Source organism: Dromaius novaehollandiae, chromosome 1, assembly GCF_036370855.1.
Source record: "Dromaius novaehollandiae isolate bDroNov1 chromosome 1, bDroNov1.hap1, whole genome shotgun sequence".
NCBI classification, from domain to species: domain Eukaryota; kingdom Metazoa; phylum Chordata; class Aves; order Casuariiformes; family Dromaiidae; genus Dromaius; species Dromaius novaehollandiae.
In genome coordinates, this window is record NC_088098.1 from 87,471,387 (window position 1) to 87,492,355 (window position 20,969).

General features: G+C 42.9%; 1 protein-coding gene across 6 annotated transcripts; it reads left to right on the forward strand.

Annotated features, from left to right (window-relative positions):
• Positions 1–5,183: 5,183 nt before the first annotated feature.
• Positions 5,184–20,830, forward strand: LPCAT3 (lysophosphatidylcholine acyltransferase 3). Of its 6 annotated transcripts, none has more exons than XM_026113273.2 (15): positions 5,219–5,347; positions 9,979–10,096; positions 10,945–11,030; positions 14,517–14,624; positions 14,771–14,877; positions 15,031–15,124; positions 15,246–15,283; positions 16,380–16,558; positions 16,968–17,076; positions 18,057–18,143; positions 18,468–18,634; positions 19,302–19,449; positions 19,950–20,108; positions 20,223–20,348; positions 20,484–20,830. In XM_026113273.2, the coding sequence occupies exons 2-14, from the start codon at positions 10,080–10,082 to the stop codon at positions 20,337–20,339; spliced, it is 1,416 nt and encodes a 471-aa protein (XP_025969058.1). In that variant the 5' UTR covers positions 5,219–5,347; positions 9,979–10,079; the 3' UTR covers positions 20,340–20,348; positions 20,484–20,830. The 6 variants fall into 6 exon arrangements, with proteins under 6 accessions (XP_025969060.1, XP_025969063.1, XP_025969058.1 ...); XM_064519172.1 differs by lacking the exon at positions 5,219–5,347 and adding an exon at positions 6,119–6,134; XM_026113275.2 differs by lacking the exons at positions 9,979–10,096; positions 10,945–11,030 and having other exon boundaries at positions 5,184–5,347.
• Positions 20,831–20,969: the final 139 nt, after the last annotated feature.

Here is a 20,969-nt window from a genome sequence, read left to right on the forward strand (position 1 = left end):
GCCATGTAGTGTATATTAAGTACAGTTCTGTGACTTCTACAGCAGTGCAAATAGGAAAATGTTCTCCTGCCTGTCTCCCAAAATCTGAAATTAACCAAAACCAACGAAAATGTTGGTAGTGACATAGATGTTAACCCTGAAACTGACATCTGCTAGTTCCACCTATTCTTCGAGTTACTGAGAGATGGCAGCAGAGATCTTCTCGCCTCTGTTTCCTAGGACAAAACACTTTAGCCTGACGGAGGCTGATGACTCCTGCTTAGTTCTTACAAGAAGCTGAGCATTTTCCTAGGAGCAAGGAGAGATTCCCATGATTTGAGTAGCTGATTGCTGTTTGGGGAACTGGACTGTACTACTGTCTCCACCACAGAGATAATATAATGCAATACTGGGCAAGTTCTTCAACTGTTAGGTACTCTCTCTTTTTCTAGGCAGTTAGCTAAGAGCTTGGAGTTTGATTTGCAGACAAGTTCAACATTCACGGCTACAAAATGGAAGTCAAGGGGAGTTCTGCTACAAACATACATAATGCTGAACTCTGTTAAAAAATATCTGCTGGATGTCTCGGAGTGCGTGCCCAAAATTAATGAATGCTTCATATGTTGATCAATTTGTGTCCAAATCCCTCCACTATAAACTGGGGATACTAAAACTCTGTAATATTGGGGGATGAGGAGTGGAGTCAGTGATGTCTGAAAAACACATTGATATCACACTTACTTGTACCACAATTTCCGTAAAGAAATGATGAATTGTTTTCAAGCATACAATTCCCTCCCCATCTCAAATGTCCACTAATTCCTGGTTGCATCTGTCTTTGCTTTGTCCTACTCCCTCTCCTATCCCATTTCTTTATCTCTACTGGATCCAAGTACTTCTACTTATGCTTCTAATGAAAATTCATTTTCATGTCTACCCCAGCTTATTTTCCCAAGTAGTCACCTTTCTCTCTCCGTACTCCATTCTCATTAGTTGTTTCTTTCTCTGCCCCCTCTGTGTTCTTTCCTTGTCCTGCTGACTTGCAGTTGCAGACTTCAGTTGGATTTAATTCTATCCTGACTCTTGCTTTTCCAGTATCTTCCTTCCTGTCAATTTTCAACCCTAAATTCCACTCCTGCCCGCTCTCCAGTTAGTCACCTTGCCCCTCAGTAACCTACATTTGACTTTCTCACAACTGACTGGCATTTGAAACAAGATAAGCTCCCATGATTGCCTGGGAGAAGAGGCACTGGAAAGACAGGTTACAGAGATTCCTTTTTCAGATCCTAACCTCAGAGGAAATGGTACTAGAAGGAAAGTCCTACAGGAGCTCTTGAACTATCTGGGGTCATGTGCTGCTGTGGTCTGTGGGAAAGTTGCATGAACAACTTGAATATGTTCAATTAAAATGAAATTTGCAGAAGCTTTAGCATTTCATCTGAACAGTTCAAATTTAGCAAAGTTACAAGCAACTGAATACAGAATCTTGCAAAGGAAACTGTAAAAGAATCTCAGGAGCAGATATTGCTACCAAAACCCTTCTCCTACTAACTCTGTAATCAATTACAGAATGAAATAAGAAAAGTCTGAATGTTCATATGCACTTTCTTTCGCTAAATATGTGGCTAACTGACGGCAAGTTGTATTTAAACACTACAGTATATTTTTGTTTATTTTACAAACAGTGGACATTCCAAATAAGTTACTCTGTGAGCAAAAGGAGTGTTTCATGGGTTTGTTCCCTGAGCTATTCAAGAACACAAATGAACTATATCAGAACTTACCCAGTCCAGCATACAGTCTCTAACTCTCCTTTTCGCTGCCACCTTAGGTCAGACTTGTGGATGGTCTGCTGAGAACAGGAGTTCAGGAGGATATCGCATGAAAGAGACTGTGGTCCAAAGCCATTTTTGCTGGCTACAAATATGGCCTCCAAAACCAGAGGGAGGACACTGTCCTTCCAGAAATGAAAGGGGTCTACTTCTGGCAGGAGACAAGAGTCTCTGCTTGGGCAGGAGATATACCTATGTATGTAGAAAGCTAAAAGCAATGCTGTAACTGCTAATGGCAAGTCAAACAGAATACAAGTGATCTGAGGAAAAGTAAGGCCTGCCAAGAGTGGTTTGATTTTTGCCAAGTTCCACTCTGACTTTCATAACAAGGCCTCAATGATCTTTCTTACATGAATTTTCTCATCACTTTTTCTTTAACAAAATTTTAAGAATGTTCCCTTGTCAGCCAACAGCAAAATCCAGCAGGATAGATTTTAAGAGGTTGTAATCCCAGAAGTGCCAAATCTGTGGGTTAATTTAATTTTATCAGATATGGGGGGAAGAGTGAATATGAAGTGGATTCCCTCAGTGACAGTGTCTATGAGCCCTTCTTTCCAATCTGGTTCTCCATTTTCATGAAACTCGTACGAACATGCTACCTTTGAGATGTTTGTTCCTTGTCAAATCTGACTAGGAAAAGTACTGACAGTCAATATGCTCACATAGGCCTCATTTACTTAGGAAACCAAACTAAAAAACATAAACATGGAATTAAGCACAGAAGTGATAGATTGGTATTCAGTTAGTTCTTGAACTTTGCAAAAAGCTTGGTTAACCGTGACCAATTAAGGTGAACAAATATGGTGTTCTGTAAACTCTGTAAACTCTAACCTGAGGGAGTCAGATACCTAGCAGGGTTTTTAAAACCCTACTTCTGCAAAATGACCATCTTGACCTGCCACTCTACATCTCTGCTTTTCTAAGCATGCCTTCAAAGGACTTCTGGAGGTCAAGGTCTTCCCTTCTTTATGCATTTCCTTACTGCACTGGTTACTCTTCATTTCCATTTTTCTTAACTTCTGTAGATTCACAGAAAGATTTAGGTGGGATGGGACCTGTGGGGGTCTCTGCTCCTACTCCCTACTTGCAGCAGGGCTAGCTCCAAAACTAGACCAATTTGCTCAGGGCCTTGTCCAGGTGACTTATGAACACCTCTAAGGATGGAGATTTTCTAGCCTCTCTAAGCACCTGTTCCCACAGTGAACCACCCTTCTGTCCAATTGAAATTTCCTTTGTAGCAGCTTGGGGCCAGTGCATCTTGTTTCATTGCGTACTTCTGAGAGGAATCTGGCTCAGCCTTCTTTGCAGCCAGTCACTATGTTTTCTGTCCCAGGTGCAAGACATTGCATTTGTTTGGGTTTTTTAACCTTGTGAGGTTTCTGTCAGGCCATTCCTTCATTCCTTCCATTCCTTATTTATTCTACTTTCTGCACACTCTCGATCTTCTGCTGTACTGCCCATTGTACTGGGAAAATTGCTTTTTTCCTACTTCCTCTTCCTCCTCCAGATCTCTACCTTTGTCACTATGCAAACCATGGGCAGGAAATGGAAGACATTAGAAAAAAACACATCATTTAAAGTAAAATTGATGCTTGTCAAGGCCTGTGTCCAGCACATGATCCCAGCCCACAACCACATAATAACCTCATTGTCAGAACTGCACCTAAGATGGAAGAATCCTATGCACCACTGCAGGCTGGGAACCAGCTGGCTAAATAGCAGCTCTGCAGAAAAGACCTCAGGATTCTGAATGACTGCAAGTTGTACATTAGCCAGCAAAGCACCTGTGCAGCACTGAAAGCTAACCACATACTGGGCCGCAAAAACAAGTGCCAACGGGTTGAGAGAAGTGATTATTCCCCTCTGTACAGCACTGATAAAGTTGTATCTGACAAACTCTGTCCATTAGGGGTTCCTCAGCACAAAAGAAGTGTGAACAAACTGGAAACAGTCTAGTGGAGTACCACTAAAGAGGTCAGAGGGCTGGAGCACATGATGTGCATGGAGAGGCAGAGGAATCTGGGTTTGTTCAGCTTGGAAAAGAGAAGGGCTAGGGGGAATCTAATAGCAGCAAATCTCCCTGATTTTTAGCCTGGTTTCCTAAGTAAATGAGGCCTATGTGACTGTCAGTCTCTCTCCCAGTCAGATTGACAAGGAGTGGGGTCTAATAGCTCCTGCTGCTGCCAAAAGGGTGGTTATAAAGAAAATAGAGCCAAAGTCTTAGAGCAGCACTGCAGAAGGACAGGAGGCAATGGGCATAACTTTGCAACGTAAGAAATTCTGAATATACATCAGGAAAAAATACTTTTCCTCCAGGGCATTAGAGCACTGGTACAGGTGACTGAAGAGGCTGGGAAATCTCCACCCTTGGAGAGGTTCAGAACTTGCCTGAACAAGGCCCTGAGCAATCCGATCTAGCTTTGGAGTCAGCCCAGCTGAGTATGGGGTTGGATTAGAGACCTCTGAAGGACTCTGGTCATCAAAACCTTTCTGTGAGTCTATGATTACCTCTCCACCTAACTCTGGGCAACCTTGCCCACCTGAATGACCTAGCAGCAAAATAATAACACAGATAAGGGGAAGAGGATCACATCAATTGCAGCTGAACATCCAAACCTTTTGCTGGGGAGGAGAACTTAAGAGATGTACACACGGATGTTTGCATGAATAGAATCACCTAGGAGAAAGTCCTCCAAAGGATGAGTCATGGCTGTAGAAAAGACTGTGCAGATAGAGCCACCCAGTGATTACAAAGATTTTGTGTGCCCAGCATACAGGGCGATGGACAGTTCCTGTCCTAACACCTGGTATGTGCTGGGAGAGAAGTGAGTCTCTCAGAGCCACAGGAGCCAAGGAGCGACAGTCTGGCCTCAAGGAGTCACCCGGGCTGCCCCATCCACCCCGCTGCCCGTACGCTGAGCAGGCGGCGGTCGGGAGGCTCCTGACCACATCTTGCCTGTTCATGAGGCGCTCGCCGCTAATGGAACCTCGCCCCGCGCGCACGACCGTTGGTCTCGCGCCACCCTCTCCGCCCGCCTCGTGCCCGCGAGTAACCCCTGCCCCGCCCCCTCCTCCTACCCCTCCCCTGCCCGGCTCTCTCCTGTCCCGGCACAGCCAATGGTGAGGCGGGCTCCGCCTCGCGGTCCCGAGCCCGCCCCCTCCATCCAGGCTGAGCCCGGCCCACAGAAGCGCTTTCTCCAATCATTGGCTAAAAGGGACATCCGCAGCACCGCCCACTCGCGGGGTAACCTTTGCCTTAGTGAGCGCAGGGCCCTGCCCCGCTGCCGTAAACTGACCAATAGGAGACTTCCCGGGGGCGTGGTCGGTCTAGCGCAGCCAATGGGCGCGCAGGGGGAGGAGAGCGGTGCGGGGGTCGCGGTGGCTGGTGCAGTTGCCGGGTTCGAGGAGCAGCCGGCCGGCGGGGCGGCTGGGGGAGAAGATGGCGGTGGCGAGGTCCGGCTGGGGCCTGGCCCAGGTGGCGGAGGCCCTGGGCTCGTCTGAGCAGGCGCTGCGCCTCATCGTGTCCATCTTGATGGGTAAGGGAGGGCAGAGGGCGCAGCGGTCAGAGGTAAAAGGTCTCGCGCCCCGGGCAGAGCTCCCCACCCCTGGCCGGGGCGCGCCGCGCCGTTCACGCGGGGGTGGGCTAGGGCAGGCCGGTGCCGGCGCGAGGCCTGGGCCTGGGCCGGGCAGCGGCCGCGCCGTGCCCGCGCGGAGCCGCACCTGTGTCCGCGCCGTCGGGCCGGGCCACGTGTGCGCGCGCGGAGCCGGCGGGGCGAGCGCTCCCGCGCGCCGCCCGGGACCCAGGTGCATGTGCGCCCCGCCTCGGCTGGGGGCCGCGCGGTGGCGGGAGGGTGCGTCCACCTGCCTTGTCAGACCCCTGTGCCGCGGAGCCGGGGAGCGAGTCCAAGGAGGATCTCGCAACAGCCTTCGATCTGGAAACTCAGGGCGACACTTCGGTGCTGCCGGCGGAGGATGGGGAAACGCTGCAGTGGGCAGGAGGTATAACCTGCTGCGAAGCTGCAGGGAAGAACCTGTGGCATTCCTCAGGGGAAGAACGGGGTGCAGTATTTGCAGATCACGTTTGAAAGGTGTATGTAAACCTTGTCTCTTGGACTGAGGAGGGAGCCATAAATTGAGACCTGTAGATCCAGTCACTGTGCTGCTCCAGTATAGTGCGGGCTTTCTGCATGCTGTGAAATGAAGTCTGTGTTTTGGGGACTGTTTGGGACATAACAACTTTGTTTACATTTGTTCTGATGTCTTTTGTGCAAGTACCAGATACTGCATATGCATCAAATGCTATGTGAGCAGATCTGCTTGGAGGTATGTATGCTTAGGAATCTCCATAACCTCTCTGAGATGTGGCTCTGTCTAACTGTAGGGAGGTCTCTGCCAAGAGACATTATTAGTGTCTTAAGTAATAATGGAGCTATGTAGGAGTGGCATATCATCACAGGGACTGCCAGGTAGGATGGGTAAAGCCTGCTAGCTAAGTGGTGGCTAAAAGTACTGAGATGTTACCCTGTGTTCCACCTGAGGTGAAGTTAGTGTTATAAAATGCATAGTTCCTATGCGTATCCAACCGTGAGATAGTTAAAGTCACACGTAAAATGACTGAGGCACTGGAGTTGTGATGTGGGCTAATAATCGTTTTTGGAGCTCTCAAAACATTAATTCAAATGTATATATCATGCCTCTACAAAAATCTCTGCCAATGTCCATGAAACTGATTTTTGAAAACTTTTGATGGTATAGTCACTTAGCAGAAAGGAAATAGAGGCTTTTCTGTGAAACTAAGAATACATGTGAAAGTGTACAGCTGCTACCAAGTGGTCTGTCTAAATAAAGTTACCTTGGCTAGCTAAAAGCATAATTCTTAAAGAAAAAAGAGATGGAAGAAAAGGTGGGTCACTCTGTAACCTTGGTCTAGACCAGACTTATTTTTGTTTGGTTTAATCTACTAGGTATAAGTTCAAAATAAATTGGAACATTCCTCACTTAGAGGGTAGACAGAGGGGACTGAACAGATTATCGTTTTGGACTTAACTTAGATATTAGTTAAATCAAACATATTTCATAAAGAAAAATGAAGTAACATGAAACATGTACAAGACATGTGCATAAGGCAGTGTGAATTAATCTAATAGCTCCCCACAGCTGAACAGGGAAGTCCTGCCTTCTCTCCTCCCACGTCTCTCTCTGGTACTCTAATCATGAGCTGATTCAATTTACTTGCCTGGCAGAAATCTAAACCAGAAAAAGCAGATAGTTTACTTGTGGGTTAGTCAACTGAACCAACTGAGGGACTAGTTTAACAAGAACTGATACAGAAAAGGGGTTGGAAAGTGCATGGGGAGGCAGACACATACTATAGAGTGTCAGGTACATTTGCAGAATGCACCTTGAACATATTTTCAGAGTTCCTTCTTACTTTCGTAAACAGTAAGCTGCAATGTGACATTGGAAGGCCCAGTGTGCTGCCTGGTGTCCTATGGGGGAGCATAATCACTTAGTACTTCAAAATGAACAGCAGATAATTACCATCTTAATGATAAGAAGAGATGCCTAATTCAGTCAGTTCTGACCCAAGTCTGAAATTCTTGGATATCGTTACAAAGCTCCATATGCAGTGCTGATATCAAGCCACTGAGATGGCACGTTCTCCCGTTCTGATAGAGACCAGCATAGCTGTTTTGCATAAAGTCTTACTGAGTATTTACAACTTGTATTAAATAGTCTCAGGATCAGGGACTGGGATTGTAGTCTGGTACTCTTGCAGGGCATGTAGATTTAACCCACTCAGGCAGAGGGGATTGGCTTCAGGTTTCATGCTTAATGGATAGGTAGTAAAGCATTATACTCTTATATTAAAAGGGAGTGCCAAGCACCACTCTAGAGCAACATGAGAGGAGGGCAGGAAGAGTTCCCTAACTTGGCTCTGGCATTAAAAGAAATGCTTATTTAATTGCAGCTTAGCTTACCCTTCTAATGTGACTGAGAGCCCTTATCTATGCCTGTTGGTGATGCAGCTTGCACTGATGACCACTTTGTAGGATGGAATAAGATATAAATGAAAGACAGAAATTGCTAGAAGCTGGAAATTGTATTAGGACAGACAGGGTGCTTCTCCATTACTTCCTCCATTGCAGGTGTTTGCAAAGATTGCAAACAAATTTATTTCTGTTGGCTGCATCTAATACTACTGAATTATTTCAGAGGAAGACAATGAGGATGAAGTAGCGTAGTGTGTTCCAAAGCTGGATTAAAAAGTTGGTGCTTGTTCTTCCCTCTGTGGTACAGTTTACCATCTACACTATGCAGTTTTTCTGCTAAAACTGTTTGCAGGGCTCCACTGTTCAGTAGCTCACCAGAAACTGTTAAAAATAGCTCTCTAAAAAGGGGAAGAATGGTAAAGGACTTTGGACTTCTTATATTAATTTCTGCAGAAAGCTGGATTGTCATTGAAAAAAATAGTCTGAGTGAACTCTCTTGCTTTAGAGTATTCACTTAGTCATGATGTAAAATAACCAAAAGACGTGATTTAAAACTGTTAACAGTCTGCCACTACTAGAAAAAAAAGTTTAAGACAGGGCAGAACAAGAGAAAGAGAAGGAAGAAGGAAGAGCAATGAAGAGCAGAAATCGGAGTAGTCCTAAAGGGCAGCACGTTTTCACAGTGAACAAATGAAGACTATTATGAAGAAAATTACGGGGATTTTATTCACAGCTTTGTATTTAAATCAAAGAGACACCTTTCTGTAATTTTGAAGCAAAGAATGCAACTAGAATGAAGCCCATTACTCAGATTGTATAAGATTAAAAGCACACTTCAGACCTCTCATATGGTGAAAATTTGCATAAACAACCTTTGCCTAATTACAGCCTAATTGCTTCAATGTTATCAACAGCAGTAATACTTAAAGCATGAATCTGGATCCTTTCATTTTAAAACTGGTGTGTCTAGTATATTAATGTCTGTCAATCATATGAAACTATCTTTTGAGAGATGTACTCTGCTTTATATTCAGTATTAATATCAAGGCCTACTGTTCCCTTAGGAGAAAATATGTCTCTAGGTTAGTGTGGAAGACTACAGTGATCTTGGCTCCCTACCTACAGAGTTACTTTCTGGTTGTTGGAGTAAGCAGCCCAGACTAATGCTGTCATAGCTCCTTGGAGGAGAAAGGGAGGGAGCCCCTCCAATTATGGGAAGCAGAGAAGAGAGTTTCTGAGTTGCTGCTCTCACTCCTCTGTGAAAGGAGGCAGGTTTCTTTCCTGCTGTCACCATTCAAGGTATAAGCCAGGATACAGAAGGCCTTGCAGCACCGTATATCTAGGCTTTAGGTTGATCTTATTTCCTGTTTGACTAACTGTAAAAGAAAGAACGATCCCAAAGAATTAAAGGTGTTTATCAGGCCATGCTATTATATAGTGGCTTACAAGCTACCTGGCATGTTCTACTGCAAAATAGCAGGGGGCAACATACTGTTTACAGTCCTGAGCCAGAACTGACCCTGCTGATCTGCCCAGACCTGGCCAGGAACAGCACCTGGGAAGTGTCCCTAATGTACATGCATAACATTGACCTGCAGAAATTAACACTGTTTCTACTGAATAGGTGCTATATACTAGCTGCCTTGTTTGCGCATGGGTCTTATCGCTTTCTCTTCCACTCCCCACCAATATTTGACATTCTTTGCTTCCTCTTGCTCTCTGCATCTTTCAGATTTTTAAGCTCAGTGAAATTCACCCAGTGATCACCCATAGGTGATTCATAGGCCCATAGATAATCACTTGTCCCAGATGAACTTGCCAGCTGGCCAGCCAAGCAAGAATCTTGCCAGAGGTGAGGCAGACAATTAGTTTCAATTGCTAAGAGAGAGAAGAAGGGGTAAGAGGCAACACTGTCCCATCACAGCTGCTAAAATCAGTCCACTCAGAGAGCACTCTTTTCTGTGCTGTCTCTTTTTTCAACTCCAAACTTCAAATACATTTTATTCCTTAAAAAAAAATTAAATTGGAAAGCTGTGTAATGCTTCATACAGTGTCTACATTAACAAGTAACAAGGCACAATAGGAGCAGATCTGTAGAGCAGATGATATGTTGTGTGCAGTACCTGATGTCCTCACTGCATAACTTATAGGGATTTGTTTTGGACTTGTTCTAGTCTGGTCCTATGGACTGAGTGCCCATTAGTAGCTGGAGCCCATTTTCAGTTCAGTTTCATCTGAAAGGAATCCGGTTCACATGCTCTGAGACAGCTCTGCTATGCAAACTACAGCACAGTAAGTGGACTTCAAAAGCATACTCCTGAGCTGAATTATATATTCATGTACATACACCCAATGTTAAACAAGGTGTGGGATTTCACTTAATCTTGTGGCAAGCAATATTATAGACAGAAAAAGAAATCAAAATACTAGGTAAGGCTTTCATTTGAACATGTCTTCTTCCCTTTGTCCCATTTCTTTTACTTTTAGCATTCTTACAAGGAAATGCAGACTATTGGTCTGCTAGATTTTTATTAAAGGTAGAGTTAACTGCTTAGCAGATAGGAAGGAGGAAAAGTTAAAGTTTGATTTACTCTCTTGAAGAAAATGAAACAAGCACATAGAAAAGGGGATGTAAAGGGAACAGAGATACAAAGAAGGTTTCTGGTGCCTTTATTTGCAGCTTTATTTCTGGAAAAAGACAGATGTCTTAATCACCCATTCCAGAATATGGCAAGCTTAACAACACTGTTTTTCTTGGAATTGGTAGAAATTTCCTTCTACCTAATCCAGCCTGATCATTTACTACTTTGCTCTTTTGGATTGTTTTCTTGGACAAGCTGGGCATTGTGCAGCAATCAATTACTCTTCCAAATGGCGGTGACAAAGAAGCAACCTTTCATTCAGGTTCCAGGGTTCTCTTAAGCATAGGTTGTCCTCTTGTTCCCTTAAAATAAGGGAGGAATTTATCATTAGAAGCATGTCACAGCTAATTTGTCCCTTTTATATTTATTGCTAATTACATTCTGTAAAGAGTCTGTCTAGAGCTAAAAATCAGCTTTGTGCATAGGTCACTTTTCAACTTCATGATACATAGAAAGGGAGAATTACCACTTGAGAAGGTTGTCTTCTGTTTCCTCTAGGAGTATTCCAACCTGTTTCCTGTCTCAGTCACCTCTGCCTCTTCCTGAAAAAGCTGCAGAAGATGAATTTGGCAGACTGGAATCTGGTACGCAGGGTCTCTCAGCACCAAGAACAGGGATTCTATTCCTGTTAGGTTTGAATGGCAGAAGAAGAGCAACATGGCATCCTGAATCTGACATATCTAAATATGACAAAAGCTTTCCAGATAACTGCCTTCCTGCTTTCACTGTGCTAATTCATGTTATTTCAAGGACATTTTAGTGGGATGGGAGTGCTACTGTTCTTAACAGTAAGAATAGCTAATTGTTCAATAGCCAGGTTTTGAGTGCTTAAAAATACACAGGCTGAGTTATCCACAATAGGATCTTCATTGATATTCAGTATTCACTACCCTCTGGGAGTTGTATCTGCAGTATGGAATGGGACCTCTAAAACAGAGAACATGCTGCATGCAGCAAAACTGTAACTAAACTGCAGTCCAGAATGCCAACAAGTTGCTCTGATATAAAAATTTTGGCTTTTGAACCTATGTCAAACAAGACCAAGATTTAGATTTGTTGGTTTCTAAAAATATATACCCTGTGCATATTAGTAGCTCTCCAATTGCAAGGGCTCTTCATAATTAGTTTTGTTTAGAGCAGTATTTCCCAAATAGTGGTGGGCAGTTAAAAAGAAGTTAAAAAGTTAAAAAGAAGTAAGCATAACAAGTAAAATAGGTCTTTTTTATTAAAGAGTAGGAGCACTAGATGGGGATGGGGGGGGAAATGGATAAAATTTATGACTTCTAGAAATTTGATGTACATTATAGTACTCAGTCAAAATTTAGTTTCATCTACAGCGATGGCTGGAGCCAAAAGAACAAATATTTTTTTCTGCTGAAATTAGAGTATTTTGCAAGATTGCACTGATTTTTGAGAGAGTGGAAAATCCATGAAAATATTATTTTAAAAGCATATGTTTCAACTCTTTATATAAGCTGTACTTTGTCTATATTTCTGATCTGATTCTCTTTCCCCTTGCTCAAAAGGGAAAAAAATATTTCCACGGTAAACCTCAATATTTTAACTTTTGATCCACTAACAGTAACACTTCTTAGTTTCTTAGCGTTTTCCATTTTATAAAGCTGTTGCCAGTTGTTAAAATGTTTATTAAACTTCAAGTGGTGTCTACCTCACAGGAATATTAAAATTTAAAAAAAAAAAAAAAAAAAAAAAGAGAGAGAGATTCCTGTCTATATGTTTCTGAGTATGAGGCTGGCAGGCAATGCCTTTTTTTTTTTTTTTTTCTTTTCATCATGTGAAATGTTCTAATTCCTTGAATTACTCTTGTATCCCCAGAGAGCTGGTGTGATGAACTCTCTTTCACAATTACCTCTTTACTCCTCAGATGGTATTCAGGGATAGCAGAAGAGCATACATCTGATTCTAGTGCTGAAAGACCAAGACCATTGTGGAGGGGGGAACGGGGGGGGGGGGGGGGAAATCAGAGCAAAAGAGCTGGTGAACCTGGGGCAAGGGCATAAGGGGTGAGAGAGAGGAGCAAAGAAACAGGTACTAAGAACAGAGGAGCAGCAAGACTGAGACTGGAAGCAATTGGGGAAGTAGGGTAGAACTGTGAGCCAGCTAAAGGAAAGAATGACAAGGCCGCGTAAAGCGCTCGCGCAGAGCAGGAAAGAAAAGGAAGGGTTTGGATAAGGCATTTTGTACAGGAATTTGGAGCTGCTTTGCAGGAGAGAAGAGGGAGGTTGAATACAAAACCAGGAGCAAGACTGGCAGCTTTTGTGGGCAAAGAGTTACGGAAATTGGAGGCTGGCTGGTCACCGAGATGGAGAAGGAGGCCTGGGGAGTGGAGACTGGTGCAGAGTGCAAAAGTGGAAAGGAACAGCAAAGAGAGATGGCAAGAGGCTGAGGAAATGGGGAGAAGCAGTTCAGATTCTAGAAGAAGCAGGTACGCATCTGGGCTTAGTAGACCATGCTGCTTTCTAAGATCTTGAATGGAGCCCAGAACTCTCAAATTCTGTCACTCCTTTCCAAGGGATTTGGGGGGAAGGAAAGGACCATAAAATGGCTCCTCCAGTCACCCCTCAGCACATTAGCTTTACTAGATTGTGATGCATGTATTTTACCTAACATGATGGAGTTCTTCATTTCCTCTCGTAGTAGTGACTAGATTTGGCCTTGCTTATTGGAAAGGTCCCATCTGTCAATCATTTCCTGGCAAAACCTGCATTTCATCCCCCTTTTATTAATGTTCAATATAAGAGATGACTACCTACTGCTACTATTATTTCATTACTTCCATTCAGGTGACAGAGATTTATCCAGTGCTACAAATTTCTACTAGGGTAATAAGCAGTATGGATACTAATATGATGGTATGTGGTAAATTTTTTCCTTTTTGGCAGGACAGATTTTTGTTGTTGGTGGTTTTAATTAAGATGAAAGAACGCAAGCCTGCAAAGTCAAACAATCATAAATTATGAAATGCCGGAATCAAGGCTGCTTCTGCTACCCCAGTTCAGCTCCCTCATGCATATACCTTTAGAAACACTAACTGCATGAACAGACTTAAAATATCCATGAGATGGACAACACTTTCTATATCAATATATATTAAAACACAATATATTTATTGTTTAATAAGTGGCAGTGTTTATTGCATGCTCTGTGGACTTCACCTACACGACAGAATTTAATTCACTCTTGGGATTTTATGTGGCACTTCTCACCATAGTACAAGCATGCTTCACAAATGTTTAATTCTCATTAGAGCCATAGATGAATAATCTGGGGGTATTTCCAAATTAGAGTAGAAGCTAACATGCGGAAAATGCAAGGGAAAAAACACTTTCCACTTATTGTAGCTGCTCAGTATGAAATTCTTCTGACTTTGGTTTTTCAAAATACTACATGTGTAGTGCCAAGTGGATTTAATTATAGCTCCGTGTTCCTGATACTTCACAAATCAGATGCAAATCTGAATTAGAATCAAGAATTAGAAAAGAAAGAATAAACTACTGGAGGTCACTTGGGGAAAATTGGGATTAAACTTGGTTGGCATCACGTAAGAACTCTGTGGGGGAAGCAGAGATTGAACTCTGCAGGACAATGTAATGGTGTTAACCATAATTTTTTTTTTTTTTTAATCTAGCTGCTTGCCACATTCACTGTATTTGTCACAGAAATTGGAAATGAGTCAGAGGCTAGTCCACTAGCCTCTTACACAGCACAAATGTGATTCATGTATTTCGGCATCATCTATCTTACATGTTGAATGAGGCCAGAAACTGTAATCATGAATTTTTTATACTTCAACATCAACTTAGGTGTAATACTGTTCCTGTTAATACATTTTATTCTTTATAATATATAGAGTAAGTTATCTAGCATCTATCCCCAAGATGGAAATCTAAATCAGGAATGTATACTGTGATCTTTATCTATGATTTACCTATGTCAAGTGCATTTACCTAGCGACTTGTTCAAGAACATTAATTTGGACCATTACAAACATTGCATTGCTGCTTGTCTGCACTAATTTACATCTTTTTAATTTTTTTCCCCCTACTCAGGATATCCTTTTGCCTTGTTCCAGCGCTATTTCCTCTTCCAGAAGGAGACCTACCTCGTTCATCTGTACAATGTGTTCACAGGACTCTCAATTGCTTACTTCAATTTTGGTAAGATGGGTTGGGGACGAGAGAGCTGCCTGGCCCAGGGCTTGCTGCAGTCTGGAAGGACCTGTAATGGGAAGCTACAGAAATGTCATTTCTACTTTCTCTCTCTCTCTCTCTCTCTCTCTCTCTCTTTCTCTCTCCCCCCACAGGGATGCAATTCTTTCATTCCCTGCTATGTGTCCTAGTGCAGTTCCTCATACTGAGACTTATGGGTCGCACGATCACTGCTGTCTTCACCAGTTTCTTCTTTCAGATGGTAAAATTCTCTTTCTATTTGCACCTGTTTGTAGAAAAGAGTCCTCTATTCAGTTTTTCACTTCCCAAAAGCAACTGTGGGTGGAAAAGTGGAGACAGATCAAAAAGTGCTGGAGGAATTAGTTTGAATAATCCACACAATGGTTTCTTTCAGACATACCTTATGGCTGGATATTACTTCACAGCCACAGAGCATTATGACATCAAGTGGACAATGCCACACTGTGTCTTGACTCTAAAGTTGATTGGTGAGTGATTGGTCCTTGCTCCTCTTTATGTTCTGCAAGACATGCCTCGAGGAAGAGAGGGCTGATTGTTCAGCCCAACCAGCCCATCACAGGTCTTCACATAGTTGTTTCTCTCCTCCAGGTCTGGCCATTGATTACTATGATGGAGGAAAAGATGCCGTGAGTAAAATCCTCTTTGTCCTTCACTCCTTCTTCCCTTTTCCTTGCCATTCCAATGAGCTAGAGGTCAGAAAATCAAGTTCAAAGGATGAAATTTAATAAGCTGCATTCATTGTTTGGTAAAAGCCATAGCTGAGAGAGGAACATCTGTGAGTGTATGAGGGCACCAAATTCCAGAGTGGAAAGAAGTAATCTGGGACAGAGACAGTAGTGATTACAGCTAGAGAAAAGCTCTGTCAGTGCTGAATCACATCAGAATATTATTCTGTCTCCCTCAAGTTCCCCACCATCTCCTTCCCAAAAATCCATTGCTGTAGATTCCTGATCCCCAATGCTCTGTATCTTGTGGGTAGTATTCCTTTAACTTGCAGACCACCAGCACTGAATCTCAGTTCCCCTCTTCCTTTCCTGTGTTTAGTCTCATCATATTCTTGTGGATAGTTGCTGTTTACCCTATGTTAGGGTCCTGTTAGTAAAGCAGACCAAACAATGAGAGAAGTCACATAGCACAGCATGCAGGAAAGGAGAGAACACTTGTTACAGTCTCTTAATTTTTCTTCAAATATCTGTGTTCCACATCTCCTGTTTGGGGCCTCACCCAGTCTTTAACATCCATTCGGTCACTGCTGATTGCAAGAAAACAAAGTTTGGCTGAAATTTCCTACGGTGAAGTTTCAAATATTTAAAGGCAAAGAATTTACATAGTGTTTTGGCCTCAGGCTGTATGGATTCTAGAGCTGTAAGGTCTTGCAATATTCTCCTTGCTGTTGCATTCAGAGACTGGTAGAGGTTGGATACGCTGCTTTTACTAAGCCTACTGTGCTGGAGGGGATGCATGTCAATAGATGGCTTGTTTTGATCTTATTTGGGAATGGAGATGTGTGCAATTGGTCTCAACCATTGGATCTTGTCACTGTTTAAAGGTGTTGGGGACAGAAGGGTGGGGAGAGGAATGGATGTGGAACACAGAAAGTAGAAAGTTCGTTATATATGGAGAGTAAAAACTTAGACCATAAAGGAGGTAGGCTGAGAATATAGTATCCAGAGCTAGTATGAGATCCCTAGGATGATGTTAATGCCACTCCCTTTGGTACAGGAGTTCCTGACCCCTGAGCAGTCGCGATTTGCTGTCCGGGGAGTTCCTACCTTGCTGGAGGTTTCAGGATTCTCCTATTTCTATGGTGCCTTCATGGTGGGGCCTCAGTTCTCCATGACGGACTATCGGAAACTGGCAAGGGGTGAGATGACTGACGTTCCAGGCCAGAGACCCAATAGGTAATGAGAGACACTTAGCTCCTTACCCTCCTAAGATCCCAGAATACCTTTCACTGAATCATCCACACGTTCCCTGCAGTACAGTGCCTTTTTACCTGGACACTGAAGTACTGTGACCAGAAGTGCTTTAGAAGAGAAAGCAATTTTTCAAGTTGCTCATAAACTCTCTGCATAATGTCCTAGAGTTGTTCCAGGGCATGAATGTCAACAACCATTTGACATCTTCAGTACATACCTGGTGCCAGCCTGGTAATGCTTACATTCCAAATGGAGGCATCTGCTGCAGGGGATGTGGTGACACCCTATCACTATCTTCCCTAACCCCTCATCTCTACTTCTGTTTTCTTAATTATGAGTTTGAAAGTCTCTTTCCAGTGTTTTTCTTTGACCTCCATTTTTTCTTTCTCAGCTTTGTGCCTGCTCTCAAGCGCCTGAGTTTGGGCCTGTTGTTTCTAGTAACCTATACCTTGTCAAGCCCATACATCTCTGATGAATACCTCATCTCAGATGATTACATGGTATGTATTAAAGTGGCAGTTTGGGCTATGGAAGTATTACACTTCTCTGGAGGTTACCGGATCTACAAAAGTGGAGGAATAAAACTCAATTTTTTAGGTTTGCCTCAATTTAAAAAGAAGAAAAAATTCAGCAACTACTAATCAGTCTTCCCACAATTAATTTTGCTTTGCTGTCTCTCTTGTGGATTCCACAAATAAAGAATTAATCTTAGATGTTACTGTTGCTCTTGGAATCCTAACATACACATTTTGTGACCTTTAAAAGACCATCCCTCTAACCATTACAAAGAGCTTTACCAGAGTAACTTGCAAGGCTTTTTAAAATCTGAAAGTAAAGTTTCATCTTGCAGACTTTACAAGTTGAGCTATCCTTGAGTACCAGCCAGCTTTAAAAGAACAACTTTTGATTCCCTCAACAATGTTATTTTGGGGAGAGGAATGCAGCAGCTGACTTTGCAGATTGACTCATTTGAATTAGAAATTCATCAGAATCCTTGTGGTTCTTAGAAAACTCTAACAAGTAATTTTTACTTGAAGATTATCGTTTTTTCTGTGTCAGTACAAACAAATGAGGACATAAATTCCAGAAACGATGATGCTAATCCCAGAGTCTTCCCAAAGTAGCAGTTTATTTCATTGCAGCCAAATATTACCAAAGGAAGTAAAATGATGTATGAATCTTCTAAACATAGACCAGTAGCTTGGCAATCTGGTCCATATAGCCGTCTCAACACATAGATCAGATTCAAATGAAAGACACTTGAAAGGTCTCATCTACTCTGTTTCATTATTGCCAGTCAACTCAATGCTGCTCAAGGCACCTAAATTATTGTCTTTTCCTGAAGTGCTGAAAGTGAGTCTTCCTACCTAGATTGCTGTATTAGCTGCCTTGCATGGTCTAAGAAATGTTAGCCTTGAGGAAAACCAACCCTCAGGAATAGTTGGCAATCTTTTTATTCTGTTTCACTCTATCTCTGCAGGAGAAGCCTTTCTGGTTCCGTTGTTTTTACATATTGATCTGGGGCAAAGTTATACTCTACAAATATGTAACCTGCTGGCTTGTTACGGTGAGTCTAGAAGTCCTTTCAGAAATAGACAAAAGAGCAAGGGCAGCACATCTGCAGCTATTTAGTATGCTCTTAGACTTGACACTAAATGGAAATAATTCAAATATCAGGAGATAAATGCAGATCAATTTAGCCTGCTATAAATTAGCAAAGGCTAACTAAATAAATAAAAAGGAGGCAGCTTTTAATCCATTTCTTCCATCTGCAGTGGTAAGCACTCTCCATTGAGCAGAGTGAGAGCCCAAGCTTTCCCGGTTCAGCCTTCCGAAAAAAGGGTGATGTTTTCTTCTTATATTTTCTTCTTCCCTGTATCTTTTTCCATAGGAAGGTGTCTGCATCCTTGTTGGTCTGGGGTACAATGGGAAAGATCAGAGTGGAAAGCCTATGTGGGATGCCTGTGCCAACATGAAAGTCTGGCTGTATGAGACAACACCTTTGTTCACAGGGACCATTGCCTCTTTTAACATCAACACCAATGCTTGGGTGGCCCGGTGAGCAGGACGAACTTTTCCACTTCTGTAATGTGCCAGTAACTTCTGTTTTGGGTAGAACCAAGATTCTAGGCAGAGAGGGAATACTAAAGGAAGAATCTGTCAGTCTTCTGCTCTTGGACTCTTCCTTACATTTTGCTCCTGGCTGCTGTCCCTGTTGAAAAAGGTTACTGAGTTGGATAGGTCTTTTGATACAATCTAAAGTATCAGTTCTTTAATGCAGGCAAAAAGTTGAAGACTGTAAGAGCAGGGGGGACTTTTGAGGGCAGAGGTTAGAATGGAATTATAGTGAGCCTTGTGGCGCACTTGGTAAAACAGCCACAGACTGTTCTAAAAGCTGGTTCCTACATTGTGCCTCTTGATTCATGACTATGCAATGACTCGACTGAGTTTTGGTTCAGCCTTTGCTGGGATACACACCTGAACTGTAAAATGTCTTCCTTTCAGTGTGTTGTCAGACAAACCATCTCTCCCTACTAGCTGGGACTTCTTTAAGACAAGGGCTGAGGTACATTTTTCCCTGGTAAGAGGAGCTGTCTTCCTTGCTTCTGGCACCACAGGGATATGCAAGGGTGTATGGTCTCCTGGGTCCTACATCTCCAACATGGAGAGGGGAGGACAGCCAGCAAACTAGAAGAACATTGAGTTTGTTTCTTCTCTGCTCTAGCTACATCTTCAAGCGCCTGAAGTTCCTGGGTAACAAACTACTGTCACAGGCACTGGCTCTGTTCTTCCTGGCCATTTGGCATGGGCTGCACTCTGGCTACCTGGTGTGCTTTCAGATGGAGTTGCTTATAGTCATCATTGAAAGACAGGTGCGCTTTGAATTATTGGAATGGGGTGGCATGTGCCCTTGAGTCTGGAAACTGCCACACTGAAGGCTTTACATGGATTAAGTATGAAATATATCTGCTCACTTTGAAACTGGTGTTCAAACGCTACTGATCCAGTCTCAAGAGTTCAGTAAGTTGCTGGGCAAGCGATAAATTTACTGTAGAAGCTGACAGGAAGGAAACTGGAGAACTTAGCACATGACTAGAGAGCAACTGAAGAGCTTGGCACCTGGGAAATTGGATGACAAGCACACGATCTGAATAATTCTGTTAAATCTCAGTATGAGAGAACAGCATTCCGTATTTAATCTCATTAGTTTTGGATTAAAACTTTGAGCAGGATGGGATACTTAATTACCTTTTTTGACTCACTAGTTATTGATTTGACACAACTGGATGGATACTTTGGTTGCAGAACCTGCATATACAGCCACAGGTCATCCAACTGAGGAGAACTCTACTTTCTTTTTTCTTTAAACTAGGTCATAAACCTTGTTCGGGACAGCCCTACCCTGAGCACTTTGGCCTCCATCACTGTCTTGCGGCCTGTCTTCTACGTGTTGCAGCAGGCTAACCACTGGATGTTTATGGGTTACTCCCTGGTGCCATTTTGCCTTTTTACCTGGGACAAATGGATGAAGGTATTTAGTAGTCTCAAAAGGATAACCTATGCAACCTTTCTCTCTGCATGTTGTCTTATGCATACTTGGCCCAAATCTGCTTGCTGATCTTTAACTGTGCCTTTCTCTTTACAGGTGTACAGGTCTATTTATTTCCTTGGCCATGTGTTGTTCTTCACTTTATTATTGGTGTTGCCTTATATTCGTAGAATAATTGTGCCCCGAAAAGAAAAGCTAAAAAAGGCAGAATAGCAGCCAAAGGTAAGGCTGTACTGCATTCAGGAACATGTAGAGAGAATCCTACACTTAAACTAGGAGATGAGGTGGAACCAACAGTGTTACTTCCTAAAGTGAAAGAGAAACAGATGAAAACAACCTAAATCTTTTCTTTTTCAGATTGTACCATGTGTGCATTTCTAGGAGTCAGTTTAACACTCCAGAAGCAAAAGCATCACCTGCCAAGTTTGCTGTGTTGAAGTATGACTTCTTTCAACATGAGGAGGGAGAAAGAGAAAGCACAGGGTCAAAGACCCAAAAGGAGGGGTATGGAGGAATTCTTCTTCCAGATCCTCCACTTTCTATGTTGCCTTATCTCTCTGCCACCCTCCATTGAACACTCTTGTCTCTCTGCTGATACCAGATGATTGTAAGACACTCAACGCAGGCACTATTGTGGAATGGAGCCACCTTCTGACTTTTCTACGTTTGTCATCCAAGATAAAAATTGCTCCTGTTGTTTTTCATATCTGCTTCAGCTCCTTTCCTCTTGGGTGCATCCATCTGGGAATTAAGAATTGTTTCCCACCACAGAGCAAGGTAATTCTAAAGGACTGAGTAACGTGAGCCACAGGTCTAGCAGGGCACAGCCAAGAACTTCAGTTC

Coding starts and splice junctions, on each gene's coding strand:
- LPCAT3 (XM_026113273.2), top strand. Junction 15,125..15,245: donor CTTGACTCTAAAGTTGATTG/GTGAGTGATTGG, acceptor TCTCTCCTCCAG/GTCTGGCCATTGATTACTAT. Junction 17,077..18,056: donor TCATCTCAGATGATTACATG/GTATGTATTAAA, acceptor CTATCTCTGCAG/GAGAAGCCTTTCTGGTTCCG.